Below are 18,456 nucleotides of genomic sequence, written 5' to 3' on the forward strand. Positions count from 1 at the left end.
CCTGGAGGAGGAAATGGCAACCTGCTCTAGTATTCTTGCCTGGAAGATTCCATGGACAGAGGAGCCTGGGGGCGGCTGCAGTCCGTGGGGTCAAAGAGTCGGACACCAAGCGCACACTCACGGATTGCCAGGCATGGATTTATATTTTTAACATATATGAATATTAAATGCATAATTTTCTTGGAATTGATTGAATGTTCATTGTTGTTTCAATTGGGGTTCAAAGACAGGGAACGTGTCAATCACATGCCAAGAACCTTGACCTTGTAACCTCTGTTGGAACACTATGCTAAGAAACCTAGTTTTCAAAGAAGTAGAATAATGAGTTAGGGAGTTGAGATTGGAGAGGAAAGGGAGAAGGAGAAAGAGAGAACTAGAGAGGCTGGGTGGCCATTGCTTTCCTCCAAGTCCCAAGGGTGACAGGAGGGCGAGTGGTTCTCCCAGCTGGACCTCAGCGGGACCCCCTTGGAAAGCTTGACGAGACTCCCTTGAAATTTGAGGGAAGCAACGACATGTGTTTCACTTGGGTCTACAAAGGCTAACGGCAGGAAACTGGTGGGCAGATCTTCCTGAGGAAGGAAGGGGACTATTCTGAAGGTGGGTGGGTGGGTGGGGGGAGCTGCCCCTTTAGAGCTCCTTACAATTTCCGGTGGACCAAATGTAGAACCAGGCAGGCAGAGCTGGAAGAGAACTGTCGCCAGCACTGCCCAGAGGTGGAGGGGAGCCCAGGATGGGTGCACGGCTGGAGGGTGGTGGTGGAGAACAGAGGCGGAGGTATCCGGCCCAGGGAAGCTTCCCCTTGTCAAGGACCTTGTGGGTAAGCGAACCCAGCTGGTAGCAGGGTCCAAGAGCCTACAAACAGCTGGGAGTTTGTCTCCCACCAGGGTGTCAAAGACAGATTGACACAGCATCAGCAGAGTGCTCCTACAAAGGGACACTTCTGGGCCAGAATCTCATTCTGGCTCAAGCACTGTGCATTCAAGTATTAAGCATTTTCATCTTCACAACCACCCCGTGAAGAGATACTACTATCCACATTTCACAGAGGAGCTGATGAGTCTTGGCTGACTCTGCATGGAGCCCTCTCATTTTGCTCTTTACCTGAATTCTCTGGACCCTTTTTCTTTCCCTGCCTCCTGCCCCTGCTGCATCCATTTCTTCCTGGGTCTCCACACCTGGGTGAGCACCCTCTTGGCTGAGTCAAAGATGGCTCGTGCCCCATCGCCTCTCCAAGCCTCTCTGTGACCCTCAGGAACATGCAGCCTTCCTCATACAGCCGAACTCCAACAGCCCAGTCTCTCCTCCACTGCCCACTCACCGTGGATGATCAGCCCTGGATGGACCCAACAATCACAGGTCTCAAAAGTTCTTACACAGCCTATGCCAGGGGCTCCAAGAACAGGACCAGAAAAAGCTCAGGCATGCTCCAGGCCCCATCAAAACTCCACAAGGACGATGTCTCTTCGTTAAGCCACATGTCACAGCACTCAGCGCGAGTGGGCACTCAGCGCACATTGGCTGAAGGGCTTCCTTTTAAAGCATCTTTTCCAATGAATCCCAAGCCCTCCCTTAGACAGACTGGATATGGGTACTAAGGGCTGATAGTCACAGAATTGTTAGCCCAAAGGGGCAGGGCCAGCAGCTCTCTCGGAAATGGGAGTCCCTGTCTCCCACTGTTTGCAACTCTAAAGTTTCCGTTGAGATTCTTCCGAAGTAGGAAACTTTTTCTTTTTAAAGATCCAGCTATACAAGTATTAGTAAAATAAATAAAAGGCTAAATATGATATGGTATATGATGATCATGGAATGCCAAGCCGTAGCTAAAAATAACAGGAAAGACCTGTAGAACAGGAAAAGGCCAGCTGCACAACAATATGTGTGAGTCAAAACAAAACTCTATCAATGAAAAGACATATAAGAGGATTACATTAAATTTTTTCTCTGAAGTTATCTATCTCTATAGTTCTGTCTCTCGTCCTTCTACTTTTTGATCTATCCTCCATCAAGAGAAGTTGCTTTATATTTACTTAAAAACCATTTTTTTGGCCACACCTTGCTGCAAACAGGATCTGTTCCCTAATCAGGGAATGAACCTGCTCCCTCTGCAGTGGAAGCAGGGAGACTTAACCCCTGGACCACCAGGGAAGTCCCAGAAGTCACTTTAAAGGGCATTAAAAGTACTTATCAATTGCAGCAGCACTTAATTCTGGAAATGGGAGTCAGGAACAGCGATAATTCGAGAGGACGGTTGTCAGATCCAAATCAATTTCAGCCTAGTCTGGAGTCATTTAGATTGTTAAGAGCAGAAGGAGTTTATCAATGATTAATATTTCTCCGGTGTGAATTTATTATTAGAATGACTATATTATTAGGTGAATTTTTACTAGGTAATTTTTAATAGACCTTATTTTCTAGAGCAGTTTTAGGTTCTGAACAAAACTGAGGTTCATAACAGAGGTTTCTCCTATATCCCTTGCCCCCGGCCACATGCACAGCCTCCCCCATTATCAAAATGCTGCAACTTTGATAATTCATTTGCAGTAAAATGTCAATTTTCATTAGCAAGCAATGCAACCCCATTTTGTAAAATGTAAAGTAAAAAGACAAGGGGGTGGTAGAGTCATTGGGACGTTGAGATTGACACATATACACTATTGATGTTACAGGGAAGAATAAAATCTTGTATCTGTTGTATCTGTTTCTTTAACTTTTGCTTCCCATTGCTTCTGTTCACTGACAGGATAGTGTCCATACTTAATGTCCTGCCTCGGGGAACCCTGCTCTTCCGCCTGAACGTAAAACCTAAGTGCCTTTGGTCAGGAAGACAACATGACCCTGTCTACCTGTGAATGAATAGCTGCAAGAAAGAAGAAAGTAACATGTGCCCTCCCCAAAACTGATCATTCCAGGAGATATTTGCAAGATGAATGGCCTTTTTATTTTACATCCTCACCTTGCCCCTCTCCTCTATGTTCTGTAAAAGAAACTGGCATCCAGACCCATCTGATGATTATTTTGAGACATTAGTCTGCCATTTTCTCGGTCTGCTAGCTTTCAGAATAAAATTGTATTCCTTGCCTCAACACCTCATCTCCAATTTATTGGCCTGTCCTGGGTGAGTAAAGCAAGATTGGACTCATTAACACTGATACTATGTATAAAATAGATAACTAATGAAAACCGACTGTATAGCACAGAGAACTCTACTTAATGCTCTGTGGTGACCTAAATGGGAGGGAAGTCCGAAAGGAAGGAGATATATGTATATGTATGGCTGATTCATTTTGCTGTACAGTAGAAACTATCACCGACTCAATGGACATGAATTTGGGCAAGCTCCTGGAGTCGGTGATGGACAGGGAAGCCTGGCGTGCTGCAGTCCATGGGGTTGCAAAGAGTTGGACATGACTGAGCCACTGAACTGAGAAACTAACACAACATTATAAAACAACTGCATTCCAATAATGATTGATTAAAAATAAACATAAAATAAAAAGACAAAATTCTGCTGATGGCCTGCCTTCCAATCCATAACGCTCTTTCCTATTCACTGAAGAGGTAGGGAGTATTTAAAAAGGCAGAGACAGACACACAAGCCTGATTAGGAGGCTGCTCCAGTTTTCCCACAAGGACCGGCCCTTTAACAGAGGACAAACCACGTCCTGTCTGTAGGGCACAGTCACTGTCTTTGGCCACACAAGTGTTCTGTGTCCCTGTTCTCTTTGAAACAGGAACTTACTTCTCTTTCAGGTACTGGAGTCCCTGCCCTGACCCTGGGCTTGTCAGAGGCATGAGCGATCCTGCCAGCCTCCAAACTTGAGTCCAGAATGAATGAAACCAATCATCATATCCCATCCTTTGGGCTAAAGTAACCCGTTTAGGAATAAATAGATGACTCCATTTAGGATACTTACAGGAACATTTACCAGAGATATTTGGGAAGGAAGTTTCCTTGCTTATCAACAGAAGGTTCATGAAAAAAATACCTTTCAGGGGGAAGACCAGAATAAAGAAGCAGATAACCTCCAGAGCGTGCAAACAGGCCTCTACTAAACCAGGAGTGTGGCAGCCAAAGGATGGAGCTGATACCTCAGAAAGTAGATGTAACCCAGCAGGACTCTATGGGGTCTCCCTGGGACAGACCCCACCCCTGTAGCCTCTACTGTAGCTCCTCTCTGAGTGCTTCCCTGGTGGCTCAGTGGCGAATAATCCACCTCCCAATGCAGGAGATGCTGGTTCGACCTCTGAGTCGAGAAGATCCCTTGAAGAAGGAAGTGGCAACCCCCTCCAGTATTCTTCCCTGGGAAATCCCATGGACAGAGGAGACTGGTGGGCTACAGTTCACGTCCAAAGAATTGGACGTGGTTAATGACCAAACAACAACACATGTTCCTCTCTGAAGTACACAATAGTATCTCATGCATATTTCCTGAGGTTTTCAGCTGCTGAAGTCCACCACCAAATGGAAGAGATTAATTACTTGATGACCATGACCATGTAGCCCATAGACCTCCTGGCACCTAAAGACTGATAATGTTAACTGCCCTATTGCCTCACCATAAACCAATCAGAGAACTGTACAAGAGCTAATCAGGGATGCCTTCCCTCACCTGGCTTTTAAAACTGCTTTGCTGTTTAAACCCATTACCCTTGCATGGCCCTGCCATAATCCCCAAACTCCATTTTGGTTTGTTTAAGCTCACTGTGCCTTGGGCACACAATCTTTCATTGGGTAACACAAACAGGAGGGATAGGAAAAAACAGCCCCTTGGATTCAGTGTTGAGCTGCTAATTTACACTTTGCCTGAAACCAAATGACCTTTTTATTGTTCAGTTCAGCAAGCCAGTAAATTCTCTTGAACTCAGAGCCAGTTATAACCAAGATTCTATTACTTATAATTATACAAGCCTCCCCCCACCCCGAAATATTTATTTAGCTCGTGATTCATTGGGTCAGTAGTTTTCAGTTCAGTCGCTCAGTTGTGTCTGACTCTTTGCAACCCCATGAACAGCAGCATGCCAGTCCTCCCTGTCCATCACCAACTCCTGGAGTCCACCCAAACCCATGTCCATCGAGTCAGTGATGCCATCCAACCATCTCATCCTCTGTCGTCCCCTTCTCCTCCTGCCCTCAATCTTTCCCAGCATCAGGGTCTTTTCAAATGAGTCAGCTCTTCACATCAGGTGACCAAAGTACTGGAGTTTCAGCTTCAACATCAGTCCTTCCAATGAACGCCCAGGACTGATCTCCTTAGGATGGGCTGGTTTGATCTCCTTGCAGTCCAAGGGACTCTCAAGAGTCTTCTCCAACACCACAGTTCAAAAGCATCAATTCAGTAGTTTAGGCATGTGGTTTTCCTGGTCTCAGCTGGGCTCCCTTCTACACCTGCAGTCAGCAGTGGGCTGGCTTTGTGAATCTTAGCTGGGCTCACTCCTGAATCTTGTCTGGGAAAAAAGAACTGACTCCTCCATTAGGTCTCTGTGTTAGTTTTCCTCCAGAAGGCCGGCTCGGCTTCAGGGAGGGATAATAAATCCCAGCTCTCAGTGAGATGAACTGTACAGGTACGTTGAAAGGGCACTGGAACATGGTCATTTCTGTCCTTGACCACAGGTCTCTTAATGGCATTATATCTGTGCTTTCCTCAAACTGCCCACCAACACTGTACCTGTTTGGAGTCTAAGCTCATATTACTTGCCACATGACGGGTCAATAAATTGAGAGACAGGTTGTTGGGGCAATGAAAAGAGACTTTATTCAGAAAACCAACAGACTGAGAAGATGGCAGTCAAATGTCCCAAAAAATCATCTTCCCAGAGTTAGAATTCAGGCTTCTTTTATTCTAAAAGGGGAGGGGATGTGGCTGATTGTTCAATCTTCTTGGTGCCTTTATTCTTGGTACTATTCCCATAGGTCTGGTCACAATGTTCCTATAAACCTCCAACTAAACAAACGTTAGTCTCTGTTCTGCAGCTTTTTAAAGAAGTGTTCTATCATTAAGAGCCAGAGCCTTGAGAATGGGCTGTCCTGTGTATTTCAGGCTACAGGAAACATTCTTTTACAAAGGTGCAAGCCAGCATGACTAAGCACAGGCAACAGAGAACAAAAGTTAGAGCTAAAGGAATAGACCCAATGTGGAGTCAGGTTTGTTCAATGTTACACACACTGGGCTGAGAGGGACCCCGCCAATCTACTGCAGCCATAGGAGACTGGGATGGAGCCCTTGAAGCCAGCTGGAAGCTGCAGGAGTGAGCTGAGGCAGCATCGTAAGGAGACAGCCAGGTGGAGAAGGAGCAGGAGGGAAGACAGGTGTGAAGGCCAGAGTGGGGACCTGGTCTGGAGTCCTGGAGCCGACAGGTTGGGATCCGAGACTCACATTTAAGTAGAAGCAGGTCTTCCAGAGCCTGGTGTGGGTTATCCACATGGACAGGCAGGTTGCAGGTGCCAAGTTAACACACACGGAGCCTGACACTGGATCCAGGGCCAGGCACCCAGTGGGTCTTAGGAAGTGAGTGTTCTGCATTGACCAGCCTCTTGGGAGCCCCATGGTGGAGAGACCTATCTGTCCTTGCAGGTTCTGGGCAGTCTCACTTGGGGCCAGTGAACTGAGCTCTAGACAACAGAGACAGAGCTCTCTGGAGAAATGCAGATTCTCTTCCCACCTGAAGCACTCCAAAGGCCACCAGGCCAGACAGTGTTACTGATGAGTCATGAAACAGCCAGACCCAGAGTCTTGGGTGGGGAGGGGAGGGGATGAATACTGCCTGAGGATAAAGGGCTTGGTAACTGAGGGTCAGTGCCTCAAACTGACCCCAGGGCCAAGCCGTTGGCTTCTCTGGCTGAGGTCTTTGAAGACATGTGGTCCAAGTTCCCATCTGAAGAGCAACAAACTGAGGCTCAAAGAAGAGACACAATCTTTGCAGGGTCAAAACTGAGTGGCAGGACTGGGAAAAGACTTGGCTTCCTGTTCTGGATTGGTGCTCATTCTTACAGAGTTCCTGCCCTACACCCACCACCTACAGGGCTCTGTAGGTGCCCCGCACCCTGCCTGGTGAACAAGAACACAGCTCAGACATTTACTGAAGGTCACTGCATCTCAACTTTATTTCTTATGATTCTTTGAAGAATTTTGGGAGGCAGGGGACTTGTCATTTGGGAGACTGACATCCTGATGCCTTGGAGGGTCATTTCCAGAATAGGAGCCCGTTTCTGCTTCAGTAATGGGTCCTCCTGGAGGAGCTGTAGGAATCCCACAGCAAGGCCCCCAAAAGTGCCCCAGCAGATCCCAGGAGGATGTTGGATGGTGTGGAAAGGCCAGTTGCCCCTAGGGGAGAGGAGAAGGTTAGAGCACAAGAGGACAGGCAGACCCAGCAGTCCCCAGCAAGACTGTGAGTGTCAGAGACCCCAGGACTGACTAGAGGCCCTAGACACCAACACCCCACCCCTGTTTCCTGCTCTACTTCTGAGACCCCAGGATATCTGCTCGGGGAGGGGCGGCTGCACATGGCTGCCCAAATAGGAGACATGAACTCCAATGATCAGCCCATCAGCGACGGACAGAGCCTCTGAGAAATGACAGGCTGCCCCTCCCCTTCACAGCACCAGGCTGGGCTTGGGGAGGAGTGGGCACCTAACCAGGTTTTTGGGGGTTGATGAGGAATGCAGGCCTCCTGAGCCACACACCCTTCATCCCGCCACCCCACACCCAACCAGAAGAGGGAACAGTGACGGGGATACAAAGGACCAGTGGGACACTGAGGACCACGAAGCTGGAAGAAGCCTGTCTGCTTCTTTAGCATCTGGATCAATCTTGTGCTGATTTGTTACCCCTCCCCCGCCTCCTCCCAGGGAGACACTTACCCTTGGACTGGAGGTTGGAGACTAGGCTCCCAGAGGGAACTCCGCCTCCATTGGCTCTTGCAGTTGATGACATCATCTTGGCCGCTAAGGAGGAGCGGGAGATTCCTGTTCTGGTGAAGCCCACGGTGTCCAGCAACCCAGGCACAGCCCTCACGGCCATGACTGTAAGGGCAGAGACACTTCAGGGCTAGCTGCGAGGGACAGGCTCACCAGACCTCCCTGACACCTTCCTGGGGGGTTGAGGTGAGGGGTCCTCTTCGCTCTCCTCAGACCATAGGGCCAGAGGCAAGGGAAGGCTGTAGGTGTGGACACAACAGGGTGGACACCCACCCCGACACCCCATCCTCCTCCAAGAACCTGGAACCCAGGCCTGCTCCTGACTCTGCTTGCCTGTGACCCTGAAAGAGTCAGCAGTCCTCCCTGGGCTTTAGTTCGCCCTTTATGAAATAAAGTTGAAACAAGGAGGGGTCTTCAAATGCCCCCTTTTGGTGGGAACTGGTGTCTTTCATGCAAGCACAGGCCCAGAGTATGAGGACAGAACTGCTCTTCTGAAAAGGTGCCGGGTGGAAACTTCTGTCCTCTGCCCTGAGGCCACCAGTGAGCATCCCCCCAGGGTCTCTACATCTCCAGACAGTGCAGGCATAGGACCTTCTGCAGCCAGGAACCTTCTGTGTCTACACCGTCCACACGGCAGACACATGTGGCCACTGAGCACTTAAGACTGTGGCTGGTATGACAGAAATGTTTCATTTTCTTTAATTTTGGCCACCGTGTGGGAGGACCCTGGCCAGAGGCCCAGCAGGAAACCGCTAGGCTTGCTGGATGACTAGAGGGTCGTAGGCAGAGCAGTTCTGAGTAATCCACACAACTCAGCTCACACATTCCTTACAGCCATTTGGAAGGGCCCCTGGCACTGCTTTCCGGGGAGGAATCATGGATTCAGACAGATCTACCAACTTGCCTGGATCCCAGTCTGCACTTGGGAGAAGCTGAGATTGGAAGTGGTTGTTATGAATGAGTTTCCTTCAGTTCCTTCTTAGCTAGGTTCTTGTTACCTCAAGAATTCAATCTCTGTTCCCTGTCCACCCCACCCCTACGCACCCAGGTCTTGGGGCTGAAGGCAATCTTGGACTTGGTCAAGGAAGGTTGCTCCCAGGAGCCCAGGGACAGGGGCAGATGGGGCCTTGACCTTCTTCCCAAGGAGACTTACCTCCTCCAATCACAGCAGCTGCAGTCATGCCTGGAGACAGAAAGAACCCCTGTGAGTGCCCAGCAGTGGACTTCCACTGAGTCTCTGCTGCTGTCCCAGTGGGAAGTGTTCCCTGGAGTTGGGATCACAGGAGACAGAAGCCCTGTGTGGCTCTCTCTGCTTTTACAGAGAAATCTGATTTCCCAGAAATCAGAGGAGGATGGACAAGAGTCCAGAGCTCTGTGATGCTCCAGATGGGGAGAGGAACCTGCCTTGAAAAGGTTTCATGCTGCTCTTTGAACTTAACATATTTTGGTATCATTAAAAAAAAAATCAAGAAAAGCATGCTACTTTTTTGCAATGGAATATATTTGACTGTTCTGTCTGTTCATCTTCCAGACACCCTATGCCCATCCCAGGCTACAGCTGGAGTGGAAGACCCCCATCCTCCAGGGCTCAGCCTACTTGTGACTTTCTGCAGGAAGCCCCCCTTATTCCCCCATTAGAAAGCACCATGCTTCCTCTGCATGTCCTTTCTTGAGGCTGGAGCCCCTGGCTACACTGGACAGAGCACGCCTGGACCAGATTGAGTTGCTCAGAGCTCTTGGGTCTGGCAGGGACTAGGGATTTTGGATACCTGGGACAGTTCCAGAGATTTCAGGATCTGCAAGAGTGAGCTCAGATAGCTCTCCATGAAAAAGAGTCTTGGTCCCAGGCAAGGGAAAGAAGTTGGAAAAGCAGTCCCCACCCCCCAGTCATTTCTGGAAGGTTGTAGCTCATGGCTCACCAACATCTCTCTCCATCAGGACCCCTGACCTGTCTTAAGGGTTTCCATTTCTGCACAGACGATGTTTTCAACAAACTGATCTTGCAGTTCTCACCTCCTCACTTCCAAGGATCTTGGATCCTATGCCACACACACCCAAGGTCATACCCTAGGCCAGGGGTTCCCAACCCCAATACTGGTCCCTGGCCTGTTGGGAACCCAGTCGCACAACAGGAGTTGAGTGGCAGGTGAGCCACGAAGCTTCATCTGCATTTACAGCCGCTCCTCCTCGCTCCTATTAACGCTTGAGCTCCACCTGCTGTCAGATCAGCCGCAGCATTAGATTCTCGTAGGAGCTCGAACCCTACCGTGAACTGTGCTTGTGATGGATTGATGTTGCCCACTCCTTATGAGAGTCTAATGCCTGATGCTCTGAGTTGCAGCTGAGATGGTGATGGTCGGACTGGGGAGCGGCTGCAAATACAGATGATCACTAACAGAAAGGTTTGACTGCACAAGGACCATAGTAAATGAATACATTGCAGACGCATATCAAAACCCTACTAGTGAGTGGCAAGTGACAAGCTGCATCTGGTGGCAGGCTTTCAGTCAGAATCCGACACTTATTTTAGTCCCCACATGTCCCACCCACTATTTTCTTTACCACTTCCATCCTTGCCTCTTTCCTGCACTGTGCACTTGTTTTAGTCACAGTTTTGGTAAGCCCACAAGCTAACCCTCGACAAAATAAGTAAAAAAAAAAAAATTAAGCAAATGTTGCTGAAGGGTTTCTTTGAAAATGGAGAAAGACCCAACGATGAGACTGTAGAAGACTCTAAGATGGCCAATGAAGAGAAAGCTACATTTGAAAGAAAATACCAAGAGTGCTACTTAAAGTACAAGTTCATTGCAGCAGGTGATTCACATTCTCCAATCCTGCTTTGTATAATACGTGGGACCAGCTACCCAATGAAGTTTTGAAACCTTTAAAACTGCTTTGCCACATGGAGACCAAGCACCCTGCATTAAAAGACAAGCCTTTGGGGTTTTTCAAAATAAAAAAAAATGTGAACATGAAGAACAGAAGCAATTATTGAAGGCCTTCACTTTATCAAATGTATCTGCACTGAGGGCATCATTCTTAGTGGTTAACTGCATTGCTAAATCTAAGAAACTGTTTACTATTGGTGAAGAATTGATCCTGCCTGCTGCTAACGTCACTTGTCATGAACTTTTAGGAGATGCTGAAGTTCAAAAGCTGGCATGTGTTCCTCTTTAGGAGAGGCTAAAGTTCAAAAGCTGGCATGTGAAACAGCAGACATATTGAGGCCAATTGTTAGAAAGGATTAATGAGTGACCGTGGTATGCAATCGGAGAAGGCGATAGCGACCCACTCCAGTACTCTTGCCTGGCAAATCCCATGGGTGGAGGAGCCTGGTGGGCTGCAGTCCATGGGGTCGCTAAGAGTCGATCACGACTGAGCGACTTCACTTTCACTCTTCACTTTCCTGCATTGGAGAAGGACATGGCAACCCACTCCAGTGTTCTTGCCTAGAGAATCCCAGGGACGGGGGAGCCTGGTGGGCTGCCGTCTATGGGGTCGCACAGAGTCGGACACGACTGAAGCAACCTAGCAGCAGCAGCAGCAGTGGTATGCAGTTCAGGTTGGTGAATCTACCGATGTTGACCACAAGGCAACTTTACTTGTTTTTATGCGATATATTTTTCAGGAGGATGTGCAGGAGGATGTGTTACGTGCCCTTTTCTTGCCAAGCAAAACCACAGCTTCAAAACTATTCAAGTCTCTGAATGACTACATACCAGGAAACCTGAACTGGTCATTTTGCATTGGTATATGCACGGACGGAGTGCATGCCAGGACTGGATGGAATTCTGGTTTTCACCATATTGGTCAAAGTGGTCACCGCTGAATGTGAGTCTACACACTGTGTCATCCACAGAGAAAGCCTCGCCCTCTGAAAAATGTCACCTGAACTTAATGTTTTGCAGGAAGTGATGAAAATTATCAACCACATTAAAGTACGTGCCCTTAACTCATGTCTGTTCGTGCATTCATGAGGAAATGGATGCAGAGCACAAACGTCTTCTCTTACACACAGAAATGAGACAGCTTTCTAAAGGTAGATCACTGGCCAGCAGTTTTGAGTTGTGAGAGCTGCTCCAGGGATTTCTTTTAGAAAAGCAGTCACCACTGGCAGCATATTTCAGTGACACAGAAGGTGTTGAAAAACATCCTTACTTGTGTGACATATTCAACTTGCTCAGTGAACTCAGTCTGACACTTCAGGGGAGAATGACAACTGTTCAAGTCAGCAGGTCAAGTGGCTGCATTTAGAGCCAAACTGGAATTACGCAGGCAATGAATGAACACTGGGAATTTTGACATGTTTCAAATATTAGCAGAGATTTGGAAAGAGACTCGGTCAGGGTCGTCTTTCTCCCAACTGGTGCATGATCCACTTATTTCAGCTTTCAAAAGAGTTTGAGCATTACTTCTCAACCACAAAAGACCCCTGAACTGGGAAGGAATGGATCCGTGACCCATCTGTAAATAAGCCAGGTGAACTGACTTTGTGCCTGCTAGAAGAGAATCAACTGCTTGAGATCACAAATAACAGTGGCCTTGAAAGTATGTTTGAGATGACTTCAAATCTCCGTATGTTCTAGATTAAAATCAAGGCAGAATAGCTTGAGATCGCCACAGAAGCACTGAAAAGCCTGCTTCTGTTTCTGACAGCCTATCTTTGTGAAGCAGGGTTTTCTGCAGTAACAGTAACCAAAAGCAGATGACGGGTAGACTGGACATAAGTAAGACACTTCAGGTATCATTGTCTCCTGTCACCCTCAGATGGGACCATCTAGTTGCAGGAAAACATGCTCAGGGCTCCCATTGATTCTGCATTATGGTGAGTTGTACAATGATTTCATTATATATCACAATCCGATAATAATATGAATAAAGTGCATGATAAATACAATGCACTTGAATCATCCCCAAACCATCCTCCCCCTCCCTGCCTGTATCGTCCCTGAAACTGGTCCTGGCGCCAAAAAGGTTGGGGACTAGGGCCCTAGCCCAAGCTCACCACTATGGGAACAACTACCCATGTGTGCGAGTTAAATCTCACTTAATTCAGATGAAATAAAACTTAAAACTCAGTTCCTGAATTGCATGGACCACTGCTCAAGTGCTCAATAGTTGCATCTGGCTAGTGTGATCTACCACACTGGGTCATGCAGGGCACTACCCTGCGTGAGGGCACTACCAGAGAGTGCTGCCCTAGACCCGTCACCAGCGAAAAATCCCTCTCTCTATGATCAATGACCAGCAATCCCGTGATGACTCTCACCTCCTCCTCTTACAGATTCTGACTCTAACACAGCCTTCAACATTTCAGCAAACACAATGAGATTTTCAATCTCTGCCCAGGCACACCTCGGCGATACTGTCAATCGGGTTACAGATCACCAAAGTAAAGGGAATATCATGTGAACTTTTTGGTTTTCAGTGCATATAAAAGTTATGTCTATATACAAGTTATATTCATGTATCACTAGACTATACCCTAGTCTGCTAAGGGTGCGATAGCCTTATGTCTAAAAAGACAATGTGCATACCTTAATTTAAAAATACTTCATTGCTAAAAATGTGAACCTCCACCTGCCAACTCTTAAGTTGTTACAAATCTTCAACTTATAAAGGGCATGCCCGTGTTAGTTTCCTGAGGCTGCAGTAAGGAATTGCCATGAACTGTGCTAATTCTCTCATGTTTTCTCCCAGTCAGAGAAAGTCAAGATCAAGGTGTAAAGAGAGCCAGGCTTTCTCTGAAGGCTCTAGGGGAGGATCCTTCCTTATCTCTCTAGCATTGTTGTCTAGCTGTTGGTGACAATCTCTGACTTGTGGCCGCATCTCTCCAATCTGTTTCTGGCTCTACCACTGCCATCCTAGTCACCATCACCTCTTGTAGTCCCAGACCAGGGATGGGGACAATACAGAGGATGCTGGCTGCTGGGTACAGGGAAGAAGAATGAAGGTGTTAAATCTCCTCCTTGTCCCCTGTGGCCCATAACTTAAAGTCCACCTGTTCCATGAGCATGAGGGGGTCCCTGCATGATCAGGCTTCTGCTTAGATACTAGGGAATGAATAGAAGCCACCTCCCTGCCTTCTGATGTTCAATCTTTTGCTGGCCAAATCCAGGCACATTTTTAAGGACTCTGCCATCCAACACATCTTCCAGAACCTGCCCTGAGCACACGTTCCCAGTCTTCCTCGGCCACCTTCACCTATAGACTCCCAAGTGTGAATTAGTTTTGCTCTTGCTGCCACAGAATTTCCCACAAGGCAATATGATTCTCTGAAATCTCTGCTGGATTTTGAGTTCTTTCAGGTCAAGGGCCAAGCTGCATTCACTGCTGCTTTCTCCTGTGCCAGGCACAGGCTTGGGATCAAGGAGGCACCGAAGGAGGAGTTCAGAGAAAGAAGTACTAATCCAAAGTGCACCTTTGGGCATCCTAAGTCATGCTATGGTGTGAATGTTTGTGTCCCCAAAAAATGATATATTGGAACCTAATGCCCAATATGATGATGTTAGGAGGTGGCCCTATGGGAGCGGATTAAGACTTGCAGGCAGAGCCCTCCTGATTGAGGTCAATTTCCTTATAAAAGAGATCCAAGAGAGTTCCTCTTTTCCTCCCAACATGGGAGGTTAATGCGAAAAGATGGTTCTTCCAGGATGTGCGCTGTCACCACACACAGAGTCCACTGGTGCCTAGATCATGACTTCCCAGCCTCCAGAACTGTGGAAAAAATAAGTTTCTGTTCTTTCTAAGCCATCCGATTTACTGCATTTTGTTATAGCAGCCCTAATTCACTATCAACAGAGTGAAAAGGCAACCTACAGAATGGTAGAAAATATTGGCAAAACATGTATCTGTTTAGAGGTTCATATTCAGGATATAGTATAAAGAATTCCTCCAACAACAGAAAACTTGATTTAAAATAATTTGATTTAAAAATGGGCAAATGTGCAGTGCAACTGGAGAAAGCCCACATGCAGCAATGAAGGCGCAGTGCAGATAAAAAAAATAAAGGAAATATGGGCAAAGAATCAGAATAGACATTTGCCTAAAGATATACAAATGGCCAACAAGAAAAGAAAAATATACTTAATATCTGTAACCATTAGGAAATTCAAATCAAAACTGCAACGAGATATCACGCCACACCCATCAGGAAAGCCACTATATAAAAAAAAACAAAAATGGAAAATAACAAGTGTTGGTGAGGATGTGGAGAAACTGGAACATTTGTGCACTGGTGGTAGGAATATAAAATGGTGCAACAAACATGGAAAACAGTGTGACGGTTCCTGAAAAAATTAAAAATAGAAAATCATATAACCCAGCAATCCCATTTCTGGATATAGATCCAAAGAAATTGAAAACAGGGTCTTAAAGAGATATTTGCACCCCACGTTCATAGCAGCAGCGATCACAGTTGCCAAGAGGAAGCAAACTAAGTGTGGATGAATGGATGAATGGATCATTACCACGTGGTATAGATGCCCGAGAGGATGTCATTCAGCTTTAAACAGGAACTTCTGACATATGGGGAACCTGGGGAACCTTATGCCAACTAAAATAGACCTGTCAGAAAATAACAGATGCTATATGATTCCACTCACATGGAAATTAGATTAGATTAGTTGAGCAAAGAGACGGAAGGAGCTGTGGTTGCCAGGAAGTGGCAGGAGGAAAACAATAGTTAATGTGTAATTGAGTTTCAGTATGAGGAGATGAAAAGAGTTCTGCAGATGGGAGGCACAGTAACACGAATATGGTTACCACTGTTCAAGAGTTGACTCACTGGAAACGACCCTGACGCTGTAAAAGATTGAGGGCAGGAGGAGAAGGAGGTGACAGAGGATGAGATGGTTGGCTGGCATTACCGACTCAATGAACATGAGTTTGAGCAAACTCTGAGAGATAGTGAAGGACAGTGAAGCCTGGCGTGCTGCAGTCCATGGGATTGCAGAGTCAGACATGACTTAGTGACTGAACAACAAAAAACAACAATTCAGTGTATGCTAACAAATGGTTGTGTTTGTTAGTCACTCAGTCCAGTCCACTCTTTCTGACTGCATGAATTGTAGCCCGTCAGGCTCCTCTGCCCACGGAATTCTCCAGGCAGGAATACTGGAGCGGGCAGCCGCTCCCTTCTTCAGGGGATCTTCCCAACCCATGGATCGAATCGAGGTCTCCCGCATTGCAGACAGATTTTTTAACATATGAGCCACCAGGGAAGCCCAGTTGTTTTGGTATATTTCATACTATGTGTATTCTGAAAGGACTTTAAAAGAACTCTGTGACTTTTGCTGCCGTGGCCCTAGGCTGGCCCCACATTAGACGTGACTTTGCTCTTGGAGGGTGTGTTCTGGGAGGACATTAGTGACCTGGCCCTGGGGCATCAAGGGAGGAGCACAAATAGAGAAATGAAACTTACCTGCCTTGGGTGCTGTGGGGCAACAGGGCTATCATGGGCAGTGACCTTTAACTGGCAAAGAGCCGTGCCCAAGCCTGTGCCATGTGGCTGTCAGGCGTCTAACCTGAGCAGCACCTCTGCCCCACCTAATTGGAAGTGACCTGGTCCTGAGAGACCCCTAAGAGTGACCTCATCCTACCCCTGTCCTTAAAAACAAACCTATAAAGGCCCAGAGAGGGCAAGTGACTGGCTCTGGGTCACTCAGCAAGTCAGAGGCAGAGCTAAACCCTGAAGTGTGGTCCCTCTGATTCTAGAGCATCATTTATTTCATCTCCTGGACACTGTGGCTTTTTTCTGACAGTGTGGCAGAGAGATTCCATCAGGAAGACTGTCCTTACACTGCCAACTTAGCAGGTAGAGCTGAGCAGTGGGTGTGGGGTGAGGATCTGTGGATTGGTGCTCAGAGATACCTTACCTGCATAATGGTAGAAATTGGGTGGGTCTCTGGGGTCAGAGCCAAAGTCATCTTGGTCCTGATGTGGCCCCTGTGGTGGCTTCCCAGGAGAAGAGCCATAGGAGTCCTGGTTGGTTGACTGGGAAGGTTCTTCTTCCTCTGGAAGAAAGAAATAATGGGGGAGCACACAGCAGGGCGGGCAGCTGGGGAACAGACCCCACACAGCCCCCTCCACCCTTTCCGGAAGCCCCCAGGACCTCTGATGTAGGGAGGGGAACTCAGGGGAAGCTGAGCTGAGAGGTGTCAAGGGTGCTTGGAGGTGAACCAGGGAGAAGACAGAGAGAGGGAGGCCCAGCACCAGTGGAGAGCTGGGGGTCCTGACTGCACAGAGCAGGAGACTGAGGCCCACAGGAAAGAGACTTGATGGGCACCAAGTCAGAACCCAGACCCCCGCTGCCCACCCAGGAACCCCAAGCTCCGGGCCACCCACCCTCGGGAGCTTTCCCAAGGGCACTCACCTTCCGACAGCAGTTCTGGCAGGAGGGAGCCCAAGGCATTGCCTTCCCTGCTCTCTATGGCTCTGGCTGACATCCTGGAGGCAGTGTGGGAGCACTGGTTCTGGATCCAAGGACACCACTGTCTTTCTGAGAAACAGAGTGTGAAGTAAAAACTGCTCTGCCTGATTTCAGGCTTCCCTGATAGCTCAGTTGGTAAAGAATCTGCCTGCAATGCAGGAGACCTGGGTTCGATTCCTGGGTTAGGAAGATACCCTGGAGAAGAAAAAGGCTAGCCACTCCAGCATGCCGGCCTGGAGAATTCCATGGACTGTATAGTCCTTGGGGTCACAAAGAGTCGGACATAACTGAATGACTTTCAGGAGGGCATCTGTCTTCCGTTCCAGCCCTGCCCTCTGTCCCATTGCAGCCTGTGGACCACTTCCAGCCCACCCCTTTAATCTGCTCAGACCACAGTTTTGAAGTTAATAATGACTTTGCTTGGCTCCCTGATCTCCAGAATCCTGGCCACCTCTAACACCCCATCTCTGTCCCCTGCTCACTGCCCACCTGGTCTAAGTTTCAGGGCTTCATAGTAACCTGGGTCAAGACAAGACCAGAGGTTCCCAATGCCCCATGGTAAAGGTGGGCTCAAGCCCCCTCCACACACTCAGCTCTGGTCACAGGGTCAGCAGTCCTGATGGAAGTGGAGAGGGAGGCTGAGAGTGGAGTCCCTTTGCTCCCTCCCCTCCCCACCTCCCAGGCCCCCACTTACCCTGCTTAGTATTATTGGGGATCAAAGAGTAATGTGTGAAGCCCGGCCCAAAGTGAGGCTGTTGAGAACTCCAGCAGGCTAAATAGTCCCTCCCTGGATTACCTCTGACTTCAAGAGTCCAAGAGGGAAGTGAGTCACCCTCATCCCTGGCTTGGTGCCACGTAGACCTCACCTTTGCATGCTAATGGGAGGATGAAAGGCTGAGCTTCCCTCCCAGATTCCCCTTCTTGGATATGTGAGGAATCCCTAGTCCACCTTTTTATAAAACTTACCTGCAATTCTTGTGAACTATATTTTCCCTTCCCTCCACCATTTGTAGGTTTATGGTACAAAATATTTTTCCTTGGCTGACAAATGGCACAGAGCCCTAATCTCATATCTGTAATAACTGAGGAGGCAGAGCAGGTTGATGGTCAA

General features: G+C 47.9%; 1 protein-coding gene and 1 long non-coding RNA gene across 3 annotated transcripts; one reads left to right on the plus strand and one right to left on the minus strand.

The window, feature by feature from the left end:
* The first annotated feature begins 641 nt into the window (after positions 1-641).
* On the plus strand, positions 642-3,083 carry LOC123330859. Of its 2 annotated transcripts, none has more exons than XR_006547103.2 (2): positions 642-817; positions 2,741-3,083. It is a non-coding gene; the product is annotated as an uncharacterized LOC123330859 (long non-coding RNA). The 2 variants fall into 2 exon arrangements; XR_006547104.2 differs by lacking the exon at positions 642-817 and adding an exon at positions 830-1,356.
* Positions 3,084-7,078: 3,995 nt separating this feature from the next.
* On the minus strand, positions 7,079-18,204 carry LOC102408665 (interferon alpha-inducible protein 27-like protein 2B). Its single transcript, XM_044933226.2, is given in 7 exon segments — positions 7,079-7,233; positions 7,235-7,322; positions 7,859-8,020; positions 9,069-9,098; positions 16,792-16,929; positions 17,289-17,414; positions 18,040-18,204. Coding segments are annotated over 6 exon segments (624 nt in total). The 5' UTR covers positions 17,362-17,414; positions 18,040-18,204; the 3' UTR covers positions 7,079-7,100.
* Positions 18,205-18,456: the final 252 nt, after the last annotated feature.

The sequence above is a fragment of the Bubalus bubalis genome, chromosome 20, assembly GCF_019923935.1.
Source record: "Bubalus bubalis isolate 160015118507 breed Murrah chromosome 20, NDDB_SH_1, whole genome shotgun sequence".
Taxonomy (NCBI): domain Eukaryota; kingdom Metazoa; phylum Chordata; class Mammalia; order Artiodactyla; family Bovidae; genus Bubalus; species Bubalus bubalis.